This window comes from Strigops habroptila, chromosome 5, assembly GCF_004027225.2.
Source record: "Strigops habroptila isolate Jane chromosome 5, bStrHab1.2.pri, whole genome shotgun sequence".
NCBI classification, from domain to species: domain Eukaryota; kingdom Metazoa; phylum Chordata; class Aves; order Psittaciformes; family Psittacidae; genus Strigops; species Strigops habroptila.
Genome location: NC_044281.2, coordinates 67,091,068 through 67,111,116, shown reverse-complemented (window position 1 = coordinate 67,111,116; position 20,049 = coordinate 67,091,068). Strand labels below are relative to the sequence as shown.

Genomic DNA, 20,049 nt, shown 5'->3' with positions numbered 1-20,049 from the left:
GATGAGCAGTGAGGGCTGGACTAACCTGTCGATTGCCTTGCAGAAGCCTTTGTCCTGGACCAGACCCTGTGTGAGACAGTTCTGAAGCACTGCTTAATTTTGAAAACCTAATTTACAAGATGATGGACAGCAGATGGGTAAAGGCAGGGGAGCACAGGGGAACGGTGTAGTATTGTTGGCCAAAGAGGTCTTTCCACTTTGATTAGTTTGGTCCCAGTGAATATTTTCTGGGTATTGTAGTGAAGGAAGCTTTATGGAAGGAGCTGGAGGACAGCGAGGTGGTTTTGTGAGGTTTTTAGGAGCACTTCCCAGGTACGAGGGTTGAGGAAGGGAGGGAGCGCTTGCTTTGAACGTTAAAGATAGTTGGCATCCTGTGCTGAGCAAAGCACTTCAACTCTGAATGAGAGACTGAAGATTGGGTGAGGATGGGCTGTGACATACTGAAAACGAGACAAGTGATGGGACAGAGCATTAAATAGGACGTGTCACGAGCAAGTGGCAGCAGTGCTCCAGGTGGGTATGAGCAAGGCCACAGGACATCTGTGCCAGCAGAAAGAAGAATCCTATCAGCACTCTGGAGAAGGGCTGAGGAAGTGACTGCTTCATTCAGTTATCTGTTGCTGCTCTCAGCAGCAGTGTATTGATTCTGGCCTGGAGGACCCAGTGCTAGGAGTAGCTTTATTTACGAAAACAAGTGGATTTAATCAGAGAAACCAATAATAATTAACCAATGAACTGAACATTGAACCCTTCTCTGGTATTAATGATAAGGGGGTTGTTCCTGAGCAATTACTCATTGTATCATCCTTGACTTCTAAGTTACCTACTGAATCTATGAACAATGAGACAGCAGAATTCTTGCAGTCACCCTGCAGTCCCCTTTTACCTACTGGTCCTCAAGAACATGCAAAATGAAGGAAATTCAGTTCCACCATCTGTATCTGCCCCCACACTTCCACCTTTCTAACCAGCAGGGTGATGATCTAGTGGCAGTCACCCTCCTCGAGAATGGTCCTCTGGCCATCTTAGATGTTGGGAGTTGCCTTAGAATGAAGATTCAAAGTCCCTTATGGGTTTTGTGGTCAGCTAGCTGCTATAACATCCAGACAACATAGAGATGTGGGGAGACACAAAAGGAAGAGGCAGGGAAGTCTCCAGGCTCTACAGGCTGGAAGAAGCTGGTAAGAGGAACCCAGACCCTGGGGACTTGGGAAGACCACTGCAGCATGTGGTCAGCTCAGCTACCAGATGCTGCAAGTTCCTAGGCCCCCTTGCTGGGTGGCACATGAGAAAAAGGCTCCTGTTGTCTCTGGCTTCTGAGAGACAAAGCCTTTGCTGGACTTTTTAGCAGCATTCAGCAGGCTTGTTCTGGCAGGAGAGGTCTGTTGCACCAAAGTAGTGTCTTTAGTAGGTCCATATGAGCTTACCTCTGTTGGTGTGCACCAATGAAGGCTGTGATTTCTGAGCAATGGCTGTGGTGTCCTGCAGTGACTCTGTGATAGCGGCTCTTTACATCTGCCTTTTGGCCTCTTTCTTCCTCTGTTCACTTCCCCAGAGAACATTTGGATTTCAAAGCCCCTTTGGTCACTGCTTGGTGTGTGGAGTTGTGCAATAGCACAAAGTTAACAATCAACTGTGTGTCATCAGGGATTTTGTCCCAGCACTACTTGAGGGTGTGTGGGGACTTTTGTCCCAAGCATCCACCCGGGACTCTCACAGCCAGGCGCAGCGAGGGGAAGGAGCCACTGTCTCCTCTCCTGAACCATGTCGGCAGCCCTCGAGGAGTTCTGCGGCTCTGTCTTTTGGGTAAGTGGCTGCATCACTCCCATCACCTGTTCTTGGTGTAGGATGCTCAGTGGCAGGGAGAGCAACAGATCCCAAGGCTCACAGCTTCTTCATCCAGTGGGACCCAACTGCCGGCAATCAGCAGAGGCTCTGCTATTTATCCAGGACTGCCATGGCACTGAGCGCTGTGCACTGCCTACATGGTGTTGATGCAAACGACAGTTCCCTGAGTGAGCCCTGTCCTGTTCTAGCCTTGCAGCCCAGCTGGAAGCATAGGGCACCCTGCACAGACCTTTTGGGAATGATTTGGTTCCAGCTGCTGTGGCTGGCTTGGCTCCAGCACGTGGTGGTTGTGGAGGAGTTTCTCCCAGGTTCAGGCAGATAGATGGGTAGGGGGACATCACCTGGGACCTTGGCTGAGTGCTGAAATGCTTGGCCAGGAAGGTGGGTGTTGAGGAGAGGGGTGGGATGGGGTGGAGCAGGGTGGGCAGGCGCTATAGAAATGCTGCTCCTGTGTCGTGAGGGTCAAGCCATCCCAAGTGACTTGATTGTCTGTCCTTGCTGCTCCCAGAATGCCTCCTACCTCGATCGCCCAGATGCCGACCTGCCCGTGTGTTTCCAGCAGACTGTGCTGGTCTGGATCCCCCTTGGCTTTTTGTGGATTTTGGGTCCATGGCAGGTCCTGCCTATGTGTAAATCCAGAGACAAGAAATCATCCGTGACCAAACTTTACATCATTAAACAGGTAGAGTGGGAATGAAGGGGCACAGATGGCAGGCGGCAGCAGCCTGGGACGGAAGGGTGGTGAGTGGAAAGCCTCTGGACCGGAGTCTGGTGTGGGATGGAGAGATGAGAAGTGCAGGAGAGAAGGAGCAATGTGCTAGGGCACCATCTGAGACAGAAACGTAAAGGCATATCTGGGACAGAAGGGATAAGAGAGCAGGGATGCACTGGGAGGGAGGGCAGAGGTGTGTACCGGGGTCTCTCACCTTGTGGGCTGTTATCCTCCAAGCCTAAAATGTGGCAGTGCTCCTGTGGCAGTGCTCCAGCTCCACAGGGCCTTAAAAACCTCTCCCAGGCCACGTTTGGGTTGGAAAGGGTGTAATGGTGTATGGGACAGTGCTTTTATGCCCAACTGTGTTGTGTCCCAGTGGTTCCCAGTGCCCACAGTGGGCTGGGTCTCCCCTCATAGCTGCTCCCCTCTCTCTGCAGGTGCTGACTACCTTGCTGATGCTGACAGCAGTGGCGGAGCTGATCCTGTCGGTTGTAGAGGGGGCAGAGCAGGACCCCCTGCCAGCTGTGCAGTACACAAACCCCAGCCTGTACATTGCCACCTGGGTAAGGGATCAGCCGGTCAGTGTGCTGTGCCACCAAAGGGACAGGGTGTGAGGTTGCAGGGCCAAGCATCAGAACACTTCTCTAGCACAGAGCTCAGCGGGAAGCCGTGTCCAGGAGGTAGATATAGCCTGGAAAGTGGGTAGGGACTAGCCCTGAACTGGTGTGGGTGGTGCACGAGGGCGATAGGTTGAGGGCAGGTGTCCATTTGTACAGTGTTCCTCCTTTTATCCTTAAAACTGGCATAGATACTGTGCCTGCGAGGGCAGCTGAGCTTTCTGGCTGAAGCCTTGGTAGCAGCAGTGTGGGATTCACAGAGACTGATTGCACAGCGTGAACGTCAGACTATGGCTTGCTGCTCTGATGTCTCACAGCTTCCTATGGCTTGACGCTCAGTTTTGTGTGGAGCATCAGGAAGTGCCACAGGATACCCAGGAAGAGGAGAGAGCTGAGGACATAGGGGCTATTAGCTTGATGGAATATGTGCATGGAAAGTTGCAGACGTGTGAGTGTCCTGGGGTCAGCTACAGCAGTCATTTTTTCTCCTTCTTAGTAGCTGGTGCAGTGCTGTGGTTTTGGCTTTCAGCCTGGGAACAACGCTGATAACACCAATGTTTTTAGTTGTTGCTAAGTAATGCTTACTCCGATCAAGGACTTTCTCAGTCTCATGCTCTGCCAGGGAGGAGGGGAAGCCAGGAGGAAGCAGAGGCAGGACCCCTGACCCAAACTGGCCAAAGGGGTATTCCATACCATGGCACGTCATGCCCAGTATATAAACGGGGGGGAGTTACCCAGAAGGCCCAGATCACTGCTCGGGTCGGGCTGGGTATCGGTCGGCGAGTGGTGAGCAATTGTATCCTCTCCCCTTGTTATTTCCCTTATCATTATTGTTATTGGTGGTAGCAGTAGTGGTTTTGTATTATACTTTAGTTGCGGGACTGCTCTTACCTCAACCTGTGGGAGTTACATTCTTTCAATTCTTTTCCCCATCCCTCCGGGAGCGGGGGGGGGGGGGAAGAACAGGGGGGAGTGAGTGAGCGGCTGCTTGCTTCTGAGTTACCAGCTGGGCTTAAACCACAACAGTGAGACATGGGATAGTCTAACAGTCTTAAAGCCAAAATGTTGAAGAGCTACACTTAAAAGCAAAAGTAACACCCCTGTTTGCTATCTTTCGTATTTTGTCATGTCATTTATTTTCATGCGTAGAGTTCATGTGAGATTATAAGGCAAGGGAACTGCTCCGGGAGGCTGTGCTGCTGGGCCTCTGATCTGGCTTTAGTTCCAGGTCTGAAGGCAATATGCAGGAGACAGGGTGTGACACCTCACAGCTGGGCATGTCTGAAAATCTGGGGTGAGAACAACTAAAAAGAGAAATAGCGTCAGGGTACCTTCAGCCCTTGCTTTTCCCATGAGGAGCCTGATCTTATGTCTTCTTAAAATAAACCTTTGCACTATGCAATTAACTCCAAGGTGCAGACCCAGTCCTTCAACCGTACCTCAACCTCTGATTTTCCTTCCCTCAGCTCCTGGTCCTGCTGATCCACGATGCGCGACGCTTCTGCTTGCACAGAGACTCGGGGATACTTTTCTGCTTCTGGATACTGTCCCTGCTCTGTGGGATATTGCCATTCCAGTCACTCCTCCGGAGAGCCCTGCAGGTTGGGTTTGGCAGGAAGCTCTCTGCTTCCCCACGGTCTTGTTCTGTCCCCAAATGAAGTCCCTTCAGACTGCATCTTTTGACAAGCTCTCAGCTGAGCTCACTGAGGTCCCAGCTGCCCTAGGGACCTTGGGAAACCAGAAAAGACCTGAGAAGGTTTGAATTGATCCCTCTCTCTCTGGGGAGGCATAAGAACCAATTTCTCCTCTTAAGGACTTAAGGGAGGAGGTCAGGGAAAAGCAGGGAGGGGTGGGGAAGGGAAGCTGAGCCAGGACCCAGAGCGAGTTTTGCACAGCCCTGTTGGGCTCAGCCATGTTCACTGTCCTGGGGGTGAACCTTGTCCCTGAGCACCAGATGGCCTTGAGACAAGCCCCAGCAGTCACCCTAGGCTCTCTATTCTTGCAGGCACCAATCTCCAATGTGCCACGGTTTGTCTTTTTCTACATCTCCTATGGGCTCCAGCTGCTGCTCTTCTTTGTCTCGGGCTTCACAGATGTTGCCCCAGAAGCAAAGGAAATCAGGAAGAAGGTGCGAGGTCCATGTGGGAGTGGGATTGGGGCTCAGGGTACCGCATCCTGGCTGGCATTGCGTGGGGCAGGGTGGGCTCCATACAGGCTCCTCCTGGCTCTTGTGGGAGGGAAAACCTGAGGGCTTCAGCAAGGGGCACGGCAAGAGCTAGAGCCTGCACCTTGGGGCATCTGCATGCGTGTCCAAGGGCGGCTCCTTCTGGCTGTGAGATGGGTTGGAGCTGGCACAGTTTGAAACCTCTGTGGTTCCTTAATGGCTGGGGGTGCTGAGTCAGCTCTTGTCAACACCATCCCTCAGCATCAATGATCTCTTGGTTTGTACTCTAGAACCCAGAGGTGACAGCCTCCTTCCTGAGCTCCATCACCTTTGAATGGTACAGCAGGTAAGCAGGGCCATGTGGGAGGTTGGGCTGGTGAAATGCAGGGGTGCTTTAGGGCTGGCTCAGCCCTGTTTGGGGGAGCCATCAGCACACGACGCTTGGAGTTAGTCATGAGAGGCACCACATTCAGTGCAGCCTGAGCTCAGCGTTGTGAAGGCTCTGCATTTGCAGCAAGGGTTCTCCAAGTGGTGTAGTGCAGAAACTTGCTGAAGGGAGATTCCTCTGCCCCACAGCACCGTTTACAAGGGCTATCGGAAGCCCTTGGAGATAGAGGATGTCTGGGAATTGAAAGCTAAAGACAAGACGCAGTCTCTTTACACTGTTTTTGAGAAGCACATGAAGACTGGGGTGAGGAAGGCACAAGCAGAGCTGGAGAAACGGAAACGCAAGAAAAGACGCCGGGAAGGTGACTCGGACCATGTGAACAACATAAGCAAGGCCCAGAGCCAAGACGTCCTGGTGCTGGTAAATCCCTTCCTACTGCTGGCCTTGCATGGGACTGAGAGATTCAGGTCCAGCCCTGGGGACTAGGGTCACCTCACCTCCCTGCAGCCCCCTTTGCTGGGTTTTCTTCAGTTTGATTCTGCAGGGCTATGGGCAAGGATGGGGGAACCCTATGACAGGGTCTTACCTGTTTTCAGCAGATCTTCATGTTTTGAGAGACCAAGAAAGTTCCCATCCTTCTGCCCTACAGAAAGACAGGAACCACCCTCAAGTCTGCAGTACAAGCAGCTACCTTATCTCTGTCTTTCCCTACACTAGACACCTCCCAGCAATGAGGTCAGAGTGAACATCAATCTGTGATCACCCCTGGCCTCTGATTCTTTCTGGGGTGCCTGATTTTTGGCCTGAGAGGTTCAGACTGGTCTGGATTTTGCGGTTGTCTTTGCCACACAAGAGAGGTGTTAGTACTGGAGGTGTATGACATGAGCAGAAATCAGTGAGAGGGAACATGATGGGAGGTAGAGCTAAGGCTTCATTCAGGATACCTGGTCAGGGGTGTGTGGCACTGCCCTGGGAGCATCCTTGCTGGTGCAGGGAGCCTGCACAACCAGCTCCTTTACTTCTGTGTGGGCTTCCCTCTAGGAGGAGAAGCAGCCGAAGAAGAAGAAGAAGAAGGGAGACAAAGGAGGCTCTGGCCCTTCCAAGGATTACCCCAGGGGTTGGCTGATGAAAACCCTGTGCAAGACCTTCTGGCAGAACCTCCTGCTGGCGGTGATTTTCAAGCTGGTGCATGATACAATTGTGTTTGTCAGCCCCCAGCTGCTCAAGTGAGTCCTTTATCTCTGTCTGTGTCCATGCTCTGCCCTGGCTTTGCACCCGGTCCCACCACCTCCCTGTGTGCGCTGCATTCAACCCCACCACCTCCATAGGTGTATGTCTCCCAGCCCCACACCCTGGGGACTTTTTGTGCCCTCACCAAAGGTGTGAGAATGTGCTGGGCTGCAGTTTAATGAAGAACTGATCAGAGCTGGCTGACAACTCTTATGGATTGTATCCTGCTTCCTGCTCCCTGCTTCATTTGTTATGCAGTCCTGCTCCTTCCCTGGAGACAATCTCTTCTTTGGGGCCTTCATGAATCAGCCCAACTCATCCCAACAGGACCTGCATGGTTTGTTCTGCAGAGCTGCACAGTCTCTCTGGATGATCTGACATTAGTGACCCACTGCTGAATGTGAAATGCATGTTGTCTCTGGCACAACAGGCATGGCAGAGCGGAAGTCCCTCCCTTGCTGAGCATCGAGCCAGCTGTCTGTGGCAGGATCTCTGTCACCCCTCTCATGAGCATGCTCTTCCTGTGTTGGTTTGGAGTGTCCTTCTCTGGTCTGTCTCCATAGGTTGGGGGCCTCATAGGTTTCTTTACCCTCCAGACTGCTGGTCGCCTTTGTGTCAGATGAGGAGGCCTTTGCCTGGGAGGGCTATCTGTATGCCATCCTACTTTTCCTGGTGGCTCTGATCCAGTCCATCTGCCTGCAGCAGTACTTCACCTTGTGCTTCAACCTTGGCATACAAGTGCGTGCCAGTCTCATCGCTGCCATCTACAAGAAGGTTGGTATGGCCCTGTCATCACTCCTGTTGGCTTCCTCTAAGCTGGGCTGAGGATACCGGCATCTGTTGCCTGCCCCATCAACCTAGGGCAACTGGGGTGTATGCTGTGTATGCACAGGGAGAGCTTGGCTTGTGGGACACCCACCCAGCACTGGGGACACTGTTGGTGCTGGTTGTGTCTGAGACCTGCATGCTGCAGCCTTGTGCTGGACAACTATCAGGGGCCAAGGGAGGTTTCTCTTCAGAGCAGCTGCTGCTAGGATTGCTGCAAGAGGATGTGTTCCTTTGACCACAGCATCCAGTGGCTCCTGGTGTGCAGGCAGTGATGACAGCACCTATGGCCAGCAGAGGCACTAGGACCAAACCCAGGAGCAGTTTCTGCCTGGCCTGCTAGTTCCCTGCTCCGCGCCATGCTGCTGGCATCCAGGCTGCTCCCAGCCTGTGCAGTGACTGTGCTTTCTCTCTCCAGGCACTCACCATGTCTGGTGCCACCCGCAAGGAGTCTACAGTGGGAGAGACTGTGAATCTGATGTCAGCTGATGCCCAGAGGTTCATGGACATGGCCAACTTCCTTCACCAGCTGTGGTCATCCCCCCTGCAAATCATCCTGGCCATTGTCTTCCTATGGGCAGAGCTGGGCCCCTCTGTCCTGGCTGGCCTCGTGGTCATGGTGCTGCTCATCCCCATAAATGCGTTCCTGGTTGGCAAGTCCAGAACCATCCAGGTCAGTGGTCGGTGCAAGATCCTCCCTGGCCTCCCACTCCTGAGGCTCACTGTTGCTCCCCTGACTCATTTCCACCCTCTCTTCCCTTCCCTGTTTTGCTGTGGATCTTTCCCAGCCTAGGAAGTTCATCTGACATGGGCTGGGGGTGTCTCTAGCCTGAGCCAAGGGGTGACCAGCTGAGATGAGCTGGAGGCCGGTTCTACCATTGCAGCTGAACTTGAACAGGGCTGGGTGCCGCCTTGAGGATTGAAAGCGAGATATTGCCAACCATAAAATAAAGCTTTAGCTTCTACTTGATGACAGGGTGCTAGTTTTCCCCATGTTGCCCAGAGCCCCAGGGAGCCAAGGTCCAGCTTTGTGAAATGGCTTCTCTGTGCTGTGGAGCCCACCTTTCTCTTCTCTGTGACAGCCCAGATGTATTTCAAAGGGTGAGCTGCTGTCTGGTTTAGGTGACCTCTGGCTCTTCTTTTTGCAGGTGAGGAACATGAAGAACAAGGATGAACGAATGAAAATAATGAGTGAAATCCTCAACGGAATCAAGGTGAGCAGTGGTGTGGAGATCCCCGGGCAGCTGCTGCACCCATCGTCATGGTGCACTGTACCTGGAGGTATCACACCTGTATAACCGTACAGCACCGGTGTTATAGTCTAGTTTGGGGCCCCCGTGTCTGGGGTAGCCAAGCCTCAGTCTCTGCAATTCCCTTGGCTTCCTCACCTTTTGAAAGGTTGGATGGGGAAGAGCTCTGAGTACCCAGACCAAGACTTGGGAGCCAAGAGAGGATTTTCTGGGGGTTTCCTGGGCGGCTGTGCTGCTGAGCTGGCTGCCATGGAGCAGAGGGGCTGGTAGTGACCTGTAAGCCGAGGATGAGGTAGTGCGTGTGCCGTGGACAAGTGCTATAAGCTACGGGGCAGTTCAGGAGAGGGGAGATGCAGTGGCCAACCAGGCTTCTGAGCAAGCTAGGAGCTGGCCAGGTGCTGGCCACTAGCAGGCTGAGTGTGGAGGTCGACATTCCCATGAGGCCAGCGTCTGCTCACCCTGCTCATCCCACAGATCCTGAAGCTTTTTGCCTGGGAGTCCTCATTTGAGAAACGAATCAATGATATCCGGGCACGTGAGCTCAAGGACTTGTTGAACTTCAGTTACCTGCAGTCAGTCTCCATCTTCGTCTTCACTTGTGCCCCCTTCCTTGTGAGTGCCAACAAGCTTGGGGAGGGCTGCATCTTCCTCAGAGCTGGGGTTGGGCTGTGTCCAAGGGGGTGGGAAAGATTGGGAACCTCAGCTGGAGTGCTCCTGCAGTGAGGAAGCGGCTGGCTGACAAATGCTTGGGATGCAGAGTATGGTCCTGGCTGCTGGCAGGAGAGCTGTGGTGGAAAGGGGTCCCATCAGAGTGGTGAGATGGGGCCCAAAGAATAAGGGAAGCAGGAGGGGAACAGGTCCCCATTAGGATGGCCCTGCTGAGGCCATAGGGGATCATGAGGGTCCGGGCTGCACACAACTACACTGATAGTGCCTTTCCCTGCTATCTGTTCTAGGTCTCCTTAGCCAGCTTTGCTGTCTACGTGCTGGCGGATCCGAACAATGTCCTTGATGCACAGAAGGCCTTTACTGCCATCTCCCTTTTCAACGTGCTGCGCTTCCCCATGACCATGTTGCCTTTGGTCATCTCTTCCGTGGTGCAGGTCAGCCCTCACATTGGGCATAGGGATCTTATGATACCTCTGCCCAAACCAGCACATGGGGCTCACATGTGTGATGAACCTGGGCCTTGGACACCCAGGGGTCAGTGCACGGGATTCTGCCAGCAGTGGTGTGGTTCAGGACTCACGTATGTGACACAGGCGCTCAGAGGCTGGGGCTGGTGCTTGGTTGAGGACTGTGTGTATGTCTGTGTGCTCTGCTTATGGGGCCATCTTCTTTCTGCCATGACAGACCAATGTTTCGAATGCGAGACTGGAGCGCTACCTGGGCAGAGAAGACCTGGACACCTCAGCCATCCACCACAGCCCCATTGAAGGCAGGTTACTCCCTGTGGGTCATGGGCTGGCCCAACCTGGCCCAACCCTGGTCTTTCCCAGCCCTGAGAGGTGGCTCTTTTCTGACAGGCAGCGCCGTGCATTTCTCGGAGGCCACCTTTGCCTGGGATCAGGATGGGGATGCTGCAATAAGAGAGTGAGTGCTCTGTGCATGCTGGGGCAGATGGGTGGGGATTTGGAGTCCTTCCGTGTGCAAGTTGGGGCTGGCAGTCACCTCTCACAGTGCTGCTACAAGTGAGTGCCCCAGAGACACTGCTCTCTGCTGATCCCATTTAGGAGCTGCCGGGTGACCTGGCAGTGCTGATACCCTCTTGTCTTTGCAGTGTCGACCTGAACATCACACCTGGGAGCCTTGTGGCAGTCGTGGGAGCTGTGGGGTCAGGCAAGTCTTCGCTGGTGTCAGCCATGCTTGGGGAGATGGAGCATATGAAGGGACACATCAACATCCAGGTGAGAGGAGCTGGCTGGCACAGGAAGCTGCTTGGAAGCTCAGTGGGAAGGCAGCAGGGCAGGATTGGTCATAGAGTGGTGCCTTCGGGCAAGGACAGGGTACAGGAGGTGTCAGTGCTCAGGCTGATGCTCTGGTGAGGTAGCTATTCTTGTCTCTCTCTTTCCAGGGCTCCCTAGCTTATGTGCCGCAGCAGGCCTGGATCCAGAATGCCACACTGAAAGACAATATCCTTTTCGGGTCAGAACTGGATGAAGCCAGGTATCAGCAGGTCATCAAAGCCTGCGCCCTCCTTCCAGACCTAGAACTGCTGCCTGCAGGTGACCAGACAGAGATTGGAGAGAAGGTATCAGCCCTGGGTACTATGGGTTGCCCAGAGCACTGCAGCAGAACACAGAGCTGTTGCCCTGTGCCAGCCCAGTGCTCACAGATGTCCTTTCCTTTTCAGGGCATTAACCTCAGTGGGGGCCAGAAGCAGCGAGTCAGCCTGGCCCGGGCAGTGTACAGCAATGCAGACATCTACGTTTTGGATGACCCATTGTCTGCTGTGGATGCTCACGTCGGCAAGTACCTCTTTGAGCATGTGCTGGGGCCAAAAGGGCTGCTGCAAAAGAAGGTGAGCACTCCTGCCCTCCTCTCCACCACCCAGCTAGGCAGGGATGGCACTGGAATGGTGTCTGGAAGTCTGAGGTTGCTTGCTTGGGAAGAGAGGGGTCCTGTGGCTTTCCAGCACAGGGGCTGCAGCAAGCAGGAGAGGCCTTATGGGTCACCAGAGGGGTGTCCTGTGTCGCCATAGCCAGGTGTTGATAAGCAGAGAGGTCCATAAGTAGGGGATGGAGAGCCTGCAAGCCCATGCCTGGGGGCCACAGAGTTCTACGATACTCACTACCCTGCAACCACTTTATTGCAGACTCGGATCTTGGTGACGCACAGTATCAGTTTCCTGCCCCAGGTTGATAACATTGTGGTGATGGTGGCAGGAGCAGTGTCCGAGCAAGGCTCCTATGGCACCCTGCTTGCGAACAGAGGGGCCTTTGCCCAGTTTCTGAACTTGTATGGCAGCCAGGAGGAAAATGCTTCAGAGAAGGACACCACAGGTACTGGGAACACAGCGGGGCTGTGTGCGTGTCCTGGGGATATGAAAATCTCAAGACCTGATCTGTCAGTCTGATTTGGCCCTGTCCAGCCCAAATGCCAGTGGTGGCTGCTGTGAATCCTTCCCAGCTTCTGGCAATCTGCAGCCGAAGAACTTTGGGCTTTGATGCCTGTGATTTGCACCCAGGCATTGGGTTGAACAGCCAGCAAAGGACCTGTCTAATTTTTTTTACTCCCTTTTTAGTTCATTTATGTTTTATGGGTCCTATAATCTTACATGGCAACAGGCTCCATACCTTAGTGATGCTGGGGTGAGAAAGATCCTGTGGTTCATTCTAAACATGCTGTTGGACAACAGTTCATCTTTATCATGTCCCTCAGTGCTATGGGGAGGAGTGGTGCCAGTCAGGTGGATGCTCACGCCAGTTTTCCAGCTGAAGCCTGGCTTTTCCCAGTCCATCCCCACAGGACCCACCTCCATCTGCTCAAAGAGATGCTCCTGAATGGGAGTGATAGGACCTTCCAGATCTTGCATCTATTAACCAGCACAAATCTCTGCTTGAGGTCCCACCAGTGGTACTGGGTTAAGTCAGCAGCAGGGACTACCTCCACGCAGGCCTTTAGCCCTGTGTCCCCTGTCAGTTCTCCCTTCAACACAATGGATTTCTTCCTCTTGCTGCTGTACTGGGTTTGCAGCAGTGTTAGAGAAGGTGCGTTGTGTGGTGGTAGAACAGGCTGAGCCTGGGGTGTAGCAGATATCTGTGTGGTGCATGGGATCTGCTCTCTCCTCAGTGCCTAAACCTACCTTCCCTCATGCCTGTGCTTGTAGGTGTTGCTTTAGCTGGGGATGAACAGCAGGGTGATGAAGATATTGACCCTTGTGTGGAAGAGGGCCCTGATGATGTGGTGACCATGACCCTGAAGCGAGAGGCCAGCATCCATCGGAAGGAGTTCAGTCGCAGGTGACTGAAGACCTGAGCACTCAGCTCTCCCCTGCCCCCTGCACTGCTCCCTTGGAGACAGGAGTCTGGGGGCTTCCTGGGGAGGTTCCTGCTGGAAGCCTCCCTCCCTCCCTGCTCCTATCACCAGCTGGAGCATCTGATCTTGCCTTTACTTACATCAGTGTGTCACAGCCTTACCCCGTGGTCTTCCCTGAAACTCACGCTGCTGGCTGGTTCTGCTTTTGGGGATGAGTGCTATGATTTCATGGCTGCAAATGCCCAGGGCTTCCACAAGGCTCATTCAAAGCTGCCCCAGTTAGGACATTCTTTCCCAGAGGGCTCTAGCACTTGAGTCCCAGTGCAGCATAGGGGTGGGCCCCCAGGAGAGTAGGACCCATCCAGCACCCTGTGACTAATGGTGCCCATCACCTCCCTGCAGTGTTAGTAAAAGGAGCACCAATTCCTGGAAGAAGGCCCAGGAGGAGCCCCCCAAGAATGTGAAGGGCCAGAAACTGATTGAGAAAGAAGCTGTGGAAACTGGCAAGGTAAAGGAGGATGGATGGATGGATGGATGATGGATGGATGGATGGATGAATGGAGTGCTGTGCTGCCCTGGCTGAGTGTTGCGAGACCCAACTGTGGCTCAGAGAAGACGGTGCTGTCTGCTTGTGGCCTCACTGCAGCCAAGAGACACTGAAGGAGACAGAGTGGTGGGCAAGGTGGTGGAGGAGAGCACCACGGGCAGCAAGGCAGGAGTCCCAAGGTTGTACTGGGTGCCACTGGCTGCATTTGCTGGGCAGCGGTGATGGGCTGAATTGGTCTACAGGTGAAGCTCTCCATGTACATGCGGTACCTGCGTGCTGTTGGCTTGTGGTATTCTTTCTGGATTGCCATGGGCTATGTTGGACAGTACGCTGCCTACGTGGGTACCAACCTGTGGCTCAGCGCCTGGACGGACGATGCGCAACGCTATCTGAACCAGACCTATCCCGTGCAGCAGCGAGACCTACGGATCGGTGTCTTTGGGGCGCTGGGGATGTCACAGGGTGAGTGTGGGAGCACAGGGGATCCCGTTCACCTCAGCTACAAGGGGTATGGCTTGCAAGGCCTGCAGCCAGCAGTGCAACAATGAGCAGGGGTGCCAGCATCGTGCTCCTTTGCATGCTGCTGCCTTTCTTCCAGCTCCTGGATGAACTAGAGACAGATACTAGTCTGAGGCCAGCATAGATTGTCCCAGGAAGTCTGTGTAGCCCCTTAGGTTGAAGACTGTCCTTAATCAGTTTGGAGATAGGGCCCAAGGCTTTCCAAGAGGGTTCAGTGTTCTTCCCCTGTGGTGGGACACAATTACTGGGGCCTCCCAAGAAGATGGGATGCGGGACTATCACAGTGGCTTACTGCAGAGCTGCTGCCTTGGAGCTGCTTGATTTGTCCCTTGAGCCAAAGGGTGCCTGGGGCCAGTGTAACATATGAGTTGGTGATGACCGTCCTGTACTGTCCTTGCAGCTCTCTTAGTGCTCTTTGCAACCGTCCTGTCTTCCTACGGTGCCACGCAAGCCTCCCGGGTGATGCACCAGCAACTGCTCAGCAACATCCTGCGTGTGCCCATGAGCTTTTTTGACACGACTCCGATAGGCCGCATTGTGAATAGGTTTGCCAAGGTAAGAGAACAGCCCCAACAAGGAGAAGCTGTTTGTTCCAGCAGGTATGAAGAGCGTTGGGTGGCAGCATGACCCTGTTGCTGTTCAGCACTGAACTGACAAGCCCAGATCAGGGCCTGGAAGGGGCCAAAAAGGCATTGTGGATGTGAGGCTGACTGTGAGGCAAACCACATCCTGGGCTATGCTAGGAGAAGAGTGGCCAGCAAATCACAGGAAGTTATTGTCTCCTCTGCTCAATGCTAGGGAGGCCACACCTGGATAGTGTGTCCTGGTTTGGGACCACTTGGTCAAGAGGGAAATACGAAGAGGGTCCCAAGTAGATTACCAGGAGAGGTAGGAGTCTAGAGCTCATGTCCCATAATGAGATGTCCTTCTGGTTATGGACTCTGAACAAATATACAGTCTTTGCTGTGTAAATGAAACTCATAAAACAAAGAGAAAATAAGAAAGGAGTGAGAATACAGACAAGTAGTTTCTAGTGTGCTGCTACTCCACTTCTTCCTTTGGTGCCACCTCTTAATTTGGGGGAATAAAAATCTCTCTTGAGAGCAAGCCTATGGGCCTGCTGGGTTTACTCTGAGGTGAGAAGTATGTGGTGCTCAGATAGCAGACGGATGATGACCGGCTGGAGACCTGGGTGCACCTGCATGGACCTGGAGTCAGCCCTGTCCCTCTTTCGGCCTTAATTCCTGCTCCTGCATCCTCAGTCCAGATGAAGGTGCAGTTCCCAAAGCTAGTCTATGCAAAAATGGGTTATTATAGGAAGCTTCTCCGTTAAACCAGCCATTCCCAAAGACCTGTGGCCCTAACTGGGCTTGTGACCCTAACACCAATGCAGTGTCATCCAATATTCTTGCAAGTGTCTGGCACTGTGTTGCCTTACGAGTGTGTAGGAACCTGTATGTGTGGGGTTGGGTTCCTCCCTCTCTCTCGAGTCACTGACCGCTTCTTCACATTTCTCCATATGCTCCAGGACATCTTCACAATAGATGAGACCATCCCCATGTCCTTCCGCACCTGGCTCTCCTGTTTCATGGGCATCGTTAGCACACTGCTCATGATCACCCTGGCCACCCCATTCTTTGCTGTCGTTATCATTCCCTTGAGTATCTTCTACTATTTTGTGCTGGTGAGTAACTGGGGTTTGAGAGAAGCTTCTGCCCTGCTTAGAGCAGTATCTTGGTCACTGCCGGGCTTTGTGTTGGTAACCAAGCTGTGTCCCTCATTTCAGCGCTTCTATGTCTCCACGTCACGCCAGCTACGGCGTCTGGATTCTGTCACCAGGTCTCCCATCTACTCCCACTTTGGTGAGACAGTGTCAGGCCTTTCCGTGATCCGGGCTTACGGACACCAGAAACGGTTCCTGAAGCAAAATGAGGTCATCATGGACATAAACCAGAAAAGTGTTTACTCCTGGATAATCTCAAATAGGTGAGTTTTACCCCTTGGGCCCCTTATGCACAGCCTGCAGCACCTCTGCCCAGGGGCTTCTGGGTTCTGAGGGAGGTCCCTGAGATGCTGCAGTCCTTCTTCTTGATCTCAGGACTCAGGGTCTGCATAAGAACTAGGGGAGCTTGGGCTAATGTTGCCATCTTGTAGGAAGAGACATTTTAGGATGATTTGGAAAGCTGGAGTGTGGCCCCCTGTGAAGTGTCTGGAGCCTGGGCAGGGTGACCTGCACTGTCAAGGGCTGAGATGCTCTTGGTGGGTTTTGGGAAGAGGCCAGCGCTCCAGGTCAAGTGTGAGTGCAGTAGGGGCACTATGTGTTGGTGTGTTACTGGTAGATGCTTCGGGTGTGTGAGGGTTGTACAGCTGAGGCTCCTCTGATGCACGGCATCACCAGCACATGAGGTTATGTGTGAGACATAGTCTGACAGATGAAGTGAACCTGCTTGCAGAACTGGCCACAAATCCCATGTAGGTGCAGGAGCGCTGGGTTCAGGCCTGGGTGCGCAGGGATGCTGGTGGGGTGCTGGTCTTACTGGTGGGCCCTGTGCTGAGCACAGGCAGGTGCCTCTCCCACCGCCCCTCAGCCTCCTCTCCTGGTGCAGGTGGCTGGCCATCCGTCTGGAGTTCGTTGGGAGCCTCGTGGTCTTCTTCTCCGCACTTCTAGCCGTGATCTCAAAGGGCAGTTTGCAGGGCGGCATCGTGGGTCTGTCTATCTCCTCCGCCCTCAATGTGAGTCACTGAAAGCTTCTGATTTCAGGACAGGGCTGTTCTGCAGGATGCTGCCCTGCCTCCAGCTCTGATCCATGGAGAGGGATTAGCTGGGGTGTCCCATCACCTGGGGAGCTGCTATGGAGCCAGGGGAGCACACATCCCAGTGTGAGGGGTGTACATGGGAAGGAGCAACATCCTGCTGTGGATCAGAGATGCTGCAGCAAAGCTTTTGAAGAGCTGGGGAGATGGGGCTGTGGCTGGGGAGTGGAGAGCTAGGGGCCAGGACAGGGATGCTCATGCCTGGGCCGAGTTGAGGTGTAAGGTGGTTGCTCCTGGGTCCCACTGAGCTCTGCATCCTCTGGCTTTGCCATGCAGGTGACCCAGACACTGAACTGGCTGGTGCGGACATCTTCGGAGCTGGAGACGAACATTGTGGCTGTGGAGCGGGTACACGAGTACATGAAGGTGAAGAACGAGGTGAGGAGACCAGGGTGAGACAAACACCTGCCACACAGCTTGGTGCTACCCAGCACTGCAGGGTGGAGCCCTCCTAACGCTCCCGTGTCCCCAGGCGCCATGGGTGACAGAAAAGCGTCCACCCCGTGGCTGGCCCAGCAAAGGGGAGATCCGGTTCGTTGACTACAAAGTTCGGTACCGACCCGAACTGGAGCTGGTTCTTCAGGGGATCACCTGCAACATTGGGAGCACCGAGAAGGTGAGGACTCCTCTGCCTCTGCCCTCACTGCGCTCTTTCCAGAGTGACACTGTGTTAGAATTGGTTTTGTCCTCTTGGCTTCAGCCTGTGGGCTGGGGATGGATGGTGACGGGATGTGGCTCCTGCGGACTGGAGCTGCAGGGCAGGGACCATAGGAGACAGTCTGAAAGATGGGAAGGCCCACCAGACCAACATGGAGAGCATCTGCCCTGTTTCCTTCCACCCTGGCAGCTGGTCTAAATCGCTGCTTCCACAGATTGGGATTGTGGGCCGGACTGGGGCTGGAAAATCCTCCCTCACCAACTGCCTCTTCCGGGTGCTCGAGGCTGCTGGCGGGATGATCCTCATCGATGAGGTGGATATAGCGACGATTGGCCTCCATGACCTGCGCAGCAACCTCACCATCATCCCCCAGGTGAGCTGTGCTCCACACCTTTCCTTGTCCCACTGGTGCATGGGCTCCCCAGGCTCTGTTCCCTGGGCATTGCCCTTAGTGCATCCCTCAATGCTGCAGTGCCCAAGGACCTGTGAGCATGCTGTTGCCACCTCCCCTGCCCAGCTGCAGGCAGCAGTGGGGGCTGGATGTGGCCAGACTCGGGGGCCTGGAGCCATTGCCGCTGCTGAATGGCTGTGGCATGGCTGAACATGGTGCTGTCCCTGGCAGGACCCCGTGCTCTTCACTGGCACTCTGCGGATGAACCTGGACCCGTTTGACCAGTACACAGATGAGGAGGTCTGGAAGGCTCTTGAGCTGGCCCACCTGAAGACATATGTGCAAGACCTTCCCAAGGGGCTGTTCTATGTTGTGAGCGAGGGAGGGGAGAACCTGAGGTGAGCAGATGACTGGGGGCATGCCCAGCTCCCCTCCCTTCTCCTGGTCCCAAGAGCCAGCCTGGAACAGCAGTGGCTGTCCAGGGATGAGGGCACAGAACCTTCTGGGAATGAAGGTGGGAAGAAACAGTCCAAGAGTCAGGGCTGTGGGGGAGCCAGCATGAGCCAACCCTTCCATGGCGGTCCAGAGAGCAAGATGCTGAGGGATGTGGTGCTCAGAGTGCCAGATGATCAGTGGGGGAAGGCCAGGGAGGGCTGGGCAGGCATGGACTGGGGTCAGGGCAGTGTGGCAATAGGCTTGCAGAAGCCCTGCTGGTGTCCACCTGGTAACTCCTATTCCCCACCTCATCCCAGTGTGGGTCAGAGGCAGCTGGTGTGCCTGGCCCGGGCCCTTCTCCGCAAAGCCAAAATCCTCATCCTGGACGAAGCAACAGCAGCCGTAGATCTGGAAACCGATCATTTAATCCAGACAACGATCCGGAGCGAGTTTGCTGACTGCACTGTCCTTACTATTGCCCACCGCCTCCACACCATCATGGACAGCAACAGGTACTGTGGGACAAGTGGAATGGGGATCTGGACTCCTCAGATGGGAAGAGAAGTGGCCAGCAGCAGAAGCAAGGATGCAGCCAGAGAGGCAGGGGTGGATGCAGTGCCTGGCACCACAATATACAGAGGCTCTAGGAGAGAAAAATAGAGGGATGGGAAGGGATATCCATGCAGTAGTTATGCCTTTGTGGGGAGAAGCACTTTTGGGGATCCTTTACAGCAACAGGCCATAGAGGTGTTTGTCACAGGGAGCAGAGCTGTGCCCTCCTCACCTCTGTGCTGAGAGGACGTGAACCACACAACGTGGCGGCAGGAGGGGTGAGGGTCGGTGGGTTGTAGTGCCGGTGCCAGCAGCGCACTCAGATCGGATCCCAGGAGCTCAGGGCTTCCTATTTTCTGCTGCCAGGGTGATGGTGCTGCAGGCCGGGAGGATTGTGGAATTCGACAGCCCTGAGGAGCTGCTCAGGAATCAGGGCACGTTCTCCTCGATGGCAAAGGACGCCGGCATCACAAACGCAGAAACCACCATGCTGTAGGCGGAGCGAGCAGCGTGCAGTGTGCACACAGGCAGCTCGCTCCTGCTGGCACTCACCAGGCAGGCACCGGCATCTCCTGGCGGCTGGGAAGCAGTGAGAGTGGCTTCTCTGGGACAGAAGATATGGACTCATGAGCTGTTAACCTTGCTCCCACACCCTGCCTGCTGTGCACACCAGGGTCTGGAGCTGTCTGATTTATTCCAGGATAGAAGGGAAATGTTGTCTGCCAGACAGGGAGACCATAACCCCCTGGGCGTCTTAGTTTTTGTACTTCGCCATGCCAGGGGAATCTAGCTGAGAGATGCTTTAGCACCATGGAATGAAACTTACAGTTTAATCTGAGAGTGAATAATTTATTTACTTTTGTAACTGTTTCTAGTCTTACAATTAAAGTCTGACTTTAAGGCATGCTAAATGAGCCTCGGATTAGCTTTAAACCTGACTCGTGTTTGGGGGAAGCTGGTAACACAGGTTACGCAGACACACATGGGTGGGGGAGTCCAAATGGAGTGGCACAGCTGTACCCAGGCATGAACACCAGCTACTCTCTGGCAGTGGAGGTGGAGAAGCCAGGGTCTGCTTGGATGCCCCATGGCTACAGCTGTCTTTGATTGTAGTGCAAATA

General features: G+C 54.1%; 1 protein-coding gene across 1 annotated transcript; it reads left to right on the top strand.

Annotated features, from left to right (window-relative positions):
• The first annotated feature begins 1,704 nt into the window (after positions 1-1,704).
• Positions 1,705-19,842, top strand: ABCC2 (ATP binding cassette subfamily C member 2). Its single transcript, XM_030487771.1, has 32 exons — positions 1,705-1,806; positions 2,357-2,530; positions 2,998-3,123; positions 4,644-4,778; positions 5,183-5,305; positions 5,632-5,687; positions 5,918-6,149; positions 6,771-6,955; positions 7,556-7,733; positions 8,203-8,457; positions 8,933-8,998; positions 9,509-9,646; positions 9,991-10,137; positions 10,388-10,476; positions 10,565-10,627; positions 10,815-10,941; positions 11,109-11,285; positions 11,388-11,555; positions 11,850-12,036; positions 12,864-12,996; positions 13,415-13,520; positions 13,802-14,021; positions 14,479-14,633; positions 15,607-15,762; positions 15,865-16,064; positions 16,685-16,811; positions 17,169-17,270; positions 17,365-17,508; positions 17,765-17,923; positions 18,173-18,339; positions 18,694-18,888; positions 19,295-19,842. Exons 1-32 carry the CDS (start codon positions 1,765-1,767, stop codon positions 19,422-19,424), a joined length of 4,662 nt encoding a protein of 1,553 aa, XP_030343631.1. The 5' UTR covers positions 1,705-1,764; the 3' UTR covers positions 19,425-19,842.
• The last annotated feature ends 207 nt before the right edge of the window (positions 19,843-20,049 follow it).

Coding starts and splice junctions, on each gene's coding strand:
- ABCC2 (XM_030487771.1), top strand. CDS start 1,765: ATGTCGGCAGCCCTCGAGGAGTTCTGCGGCTCTGTCTTTTGG. Junction 16,812..17,168: donor CTATCTCCTCCGCCCTCAAT/GTGAGTCACTGA, acceptor TTTGCCATGCAG/GTGACCCAGACACTGAACTG. Junction 18,340..18,693: donor GAGGGAGGGGAGAACCTGAG/GTGAGCAGATGA, acceptor ACCTCATCCCAG/TGTGGGTCAGAGGCAGCTGG.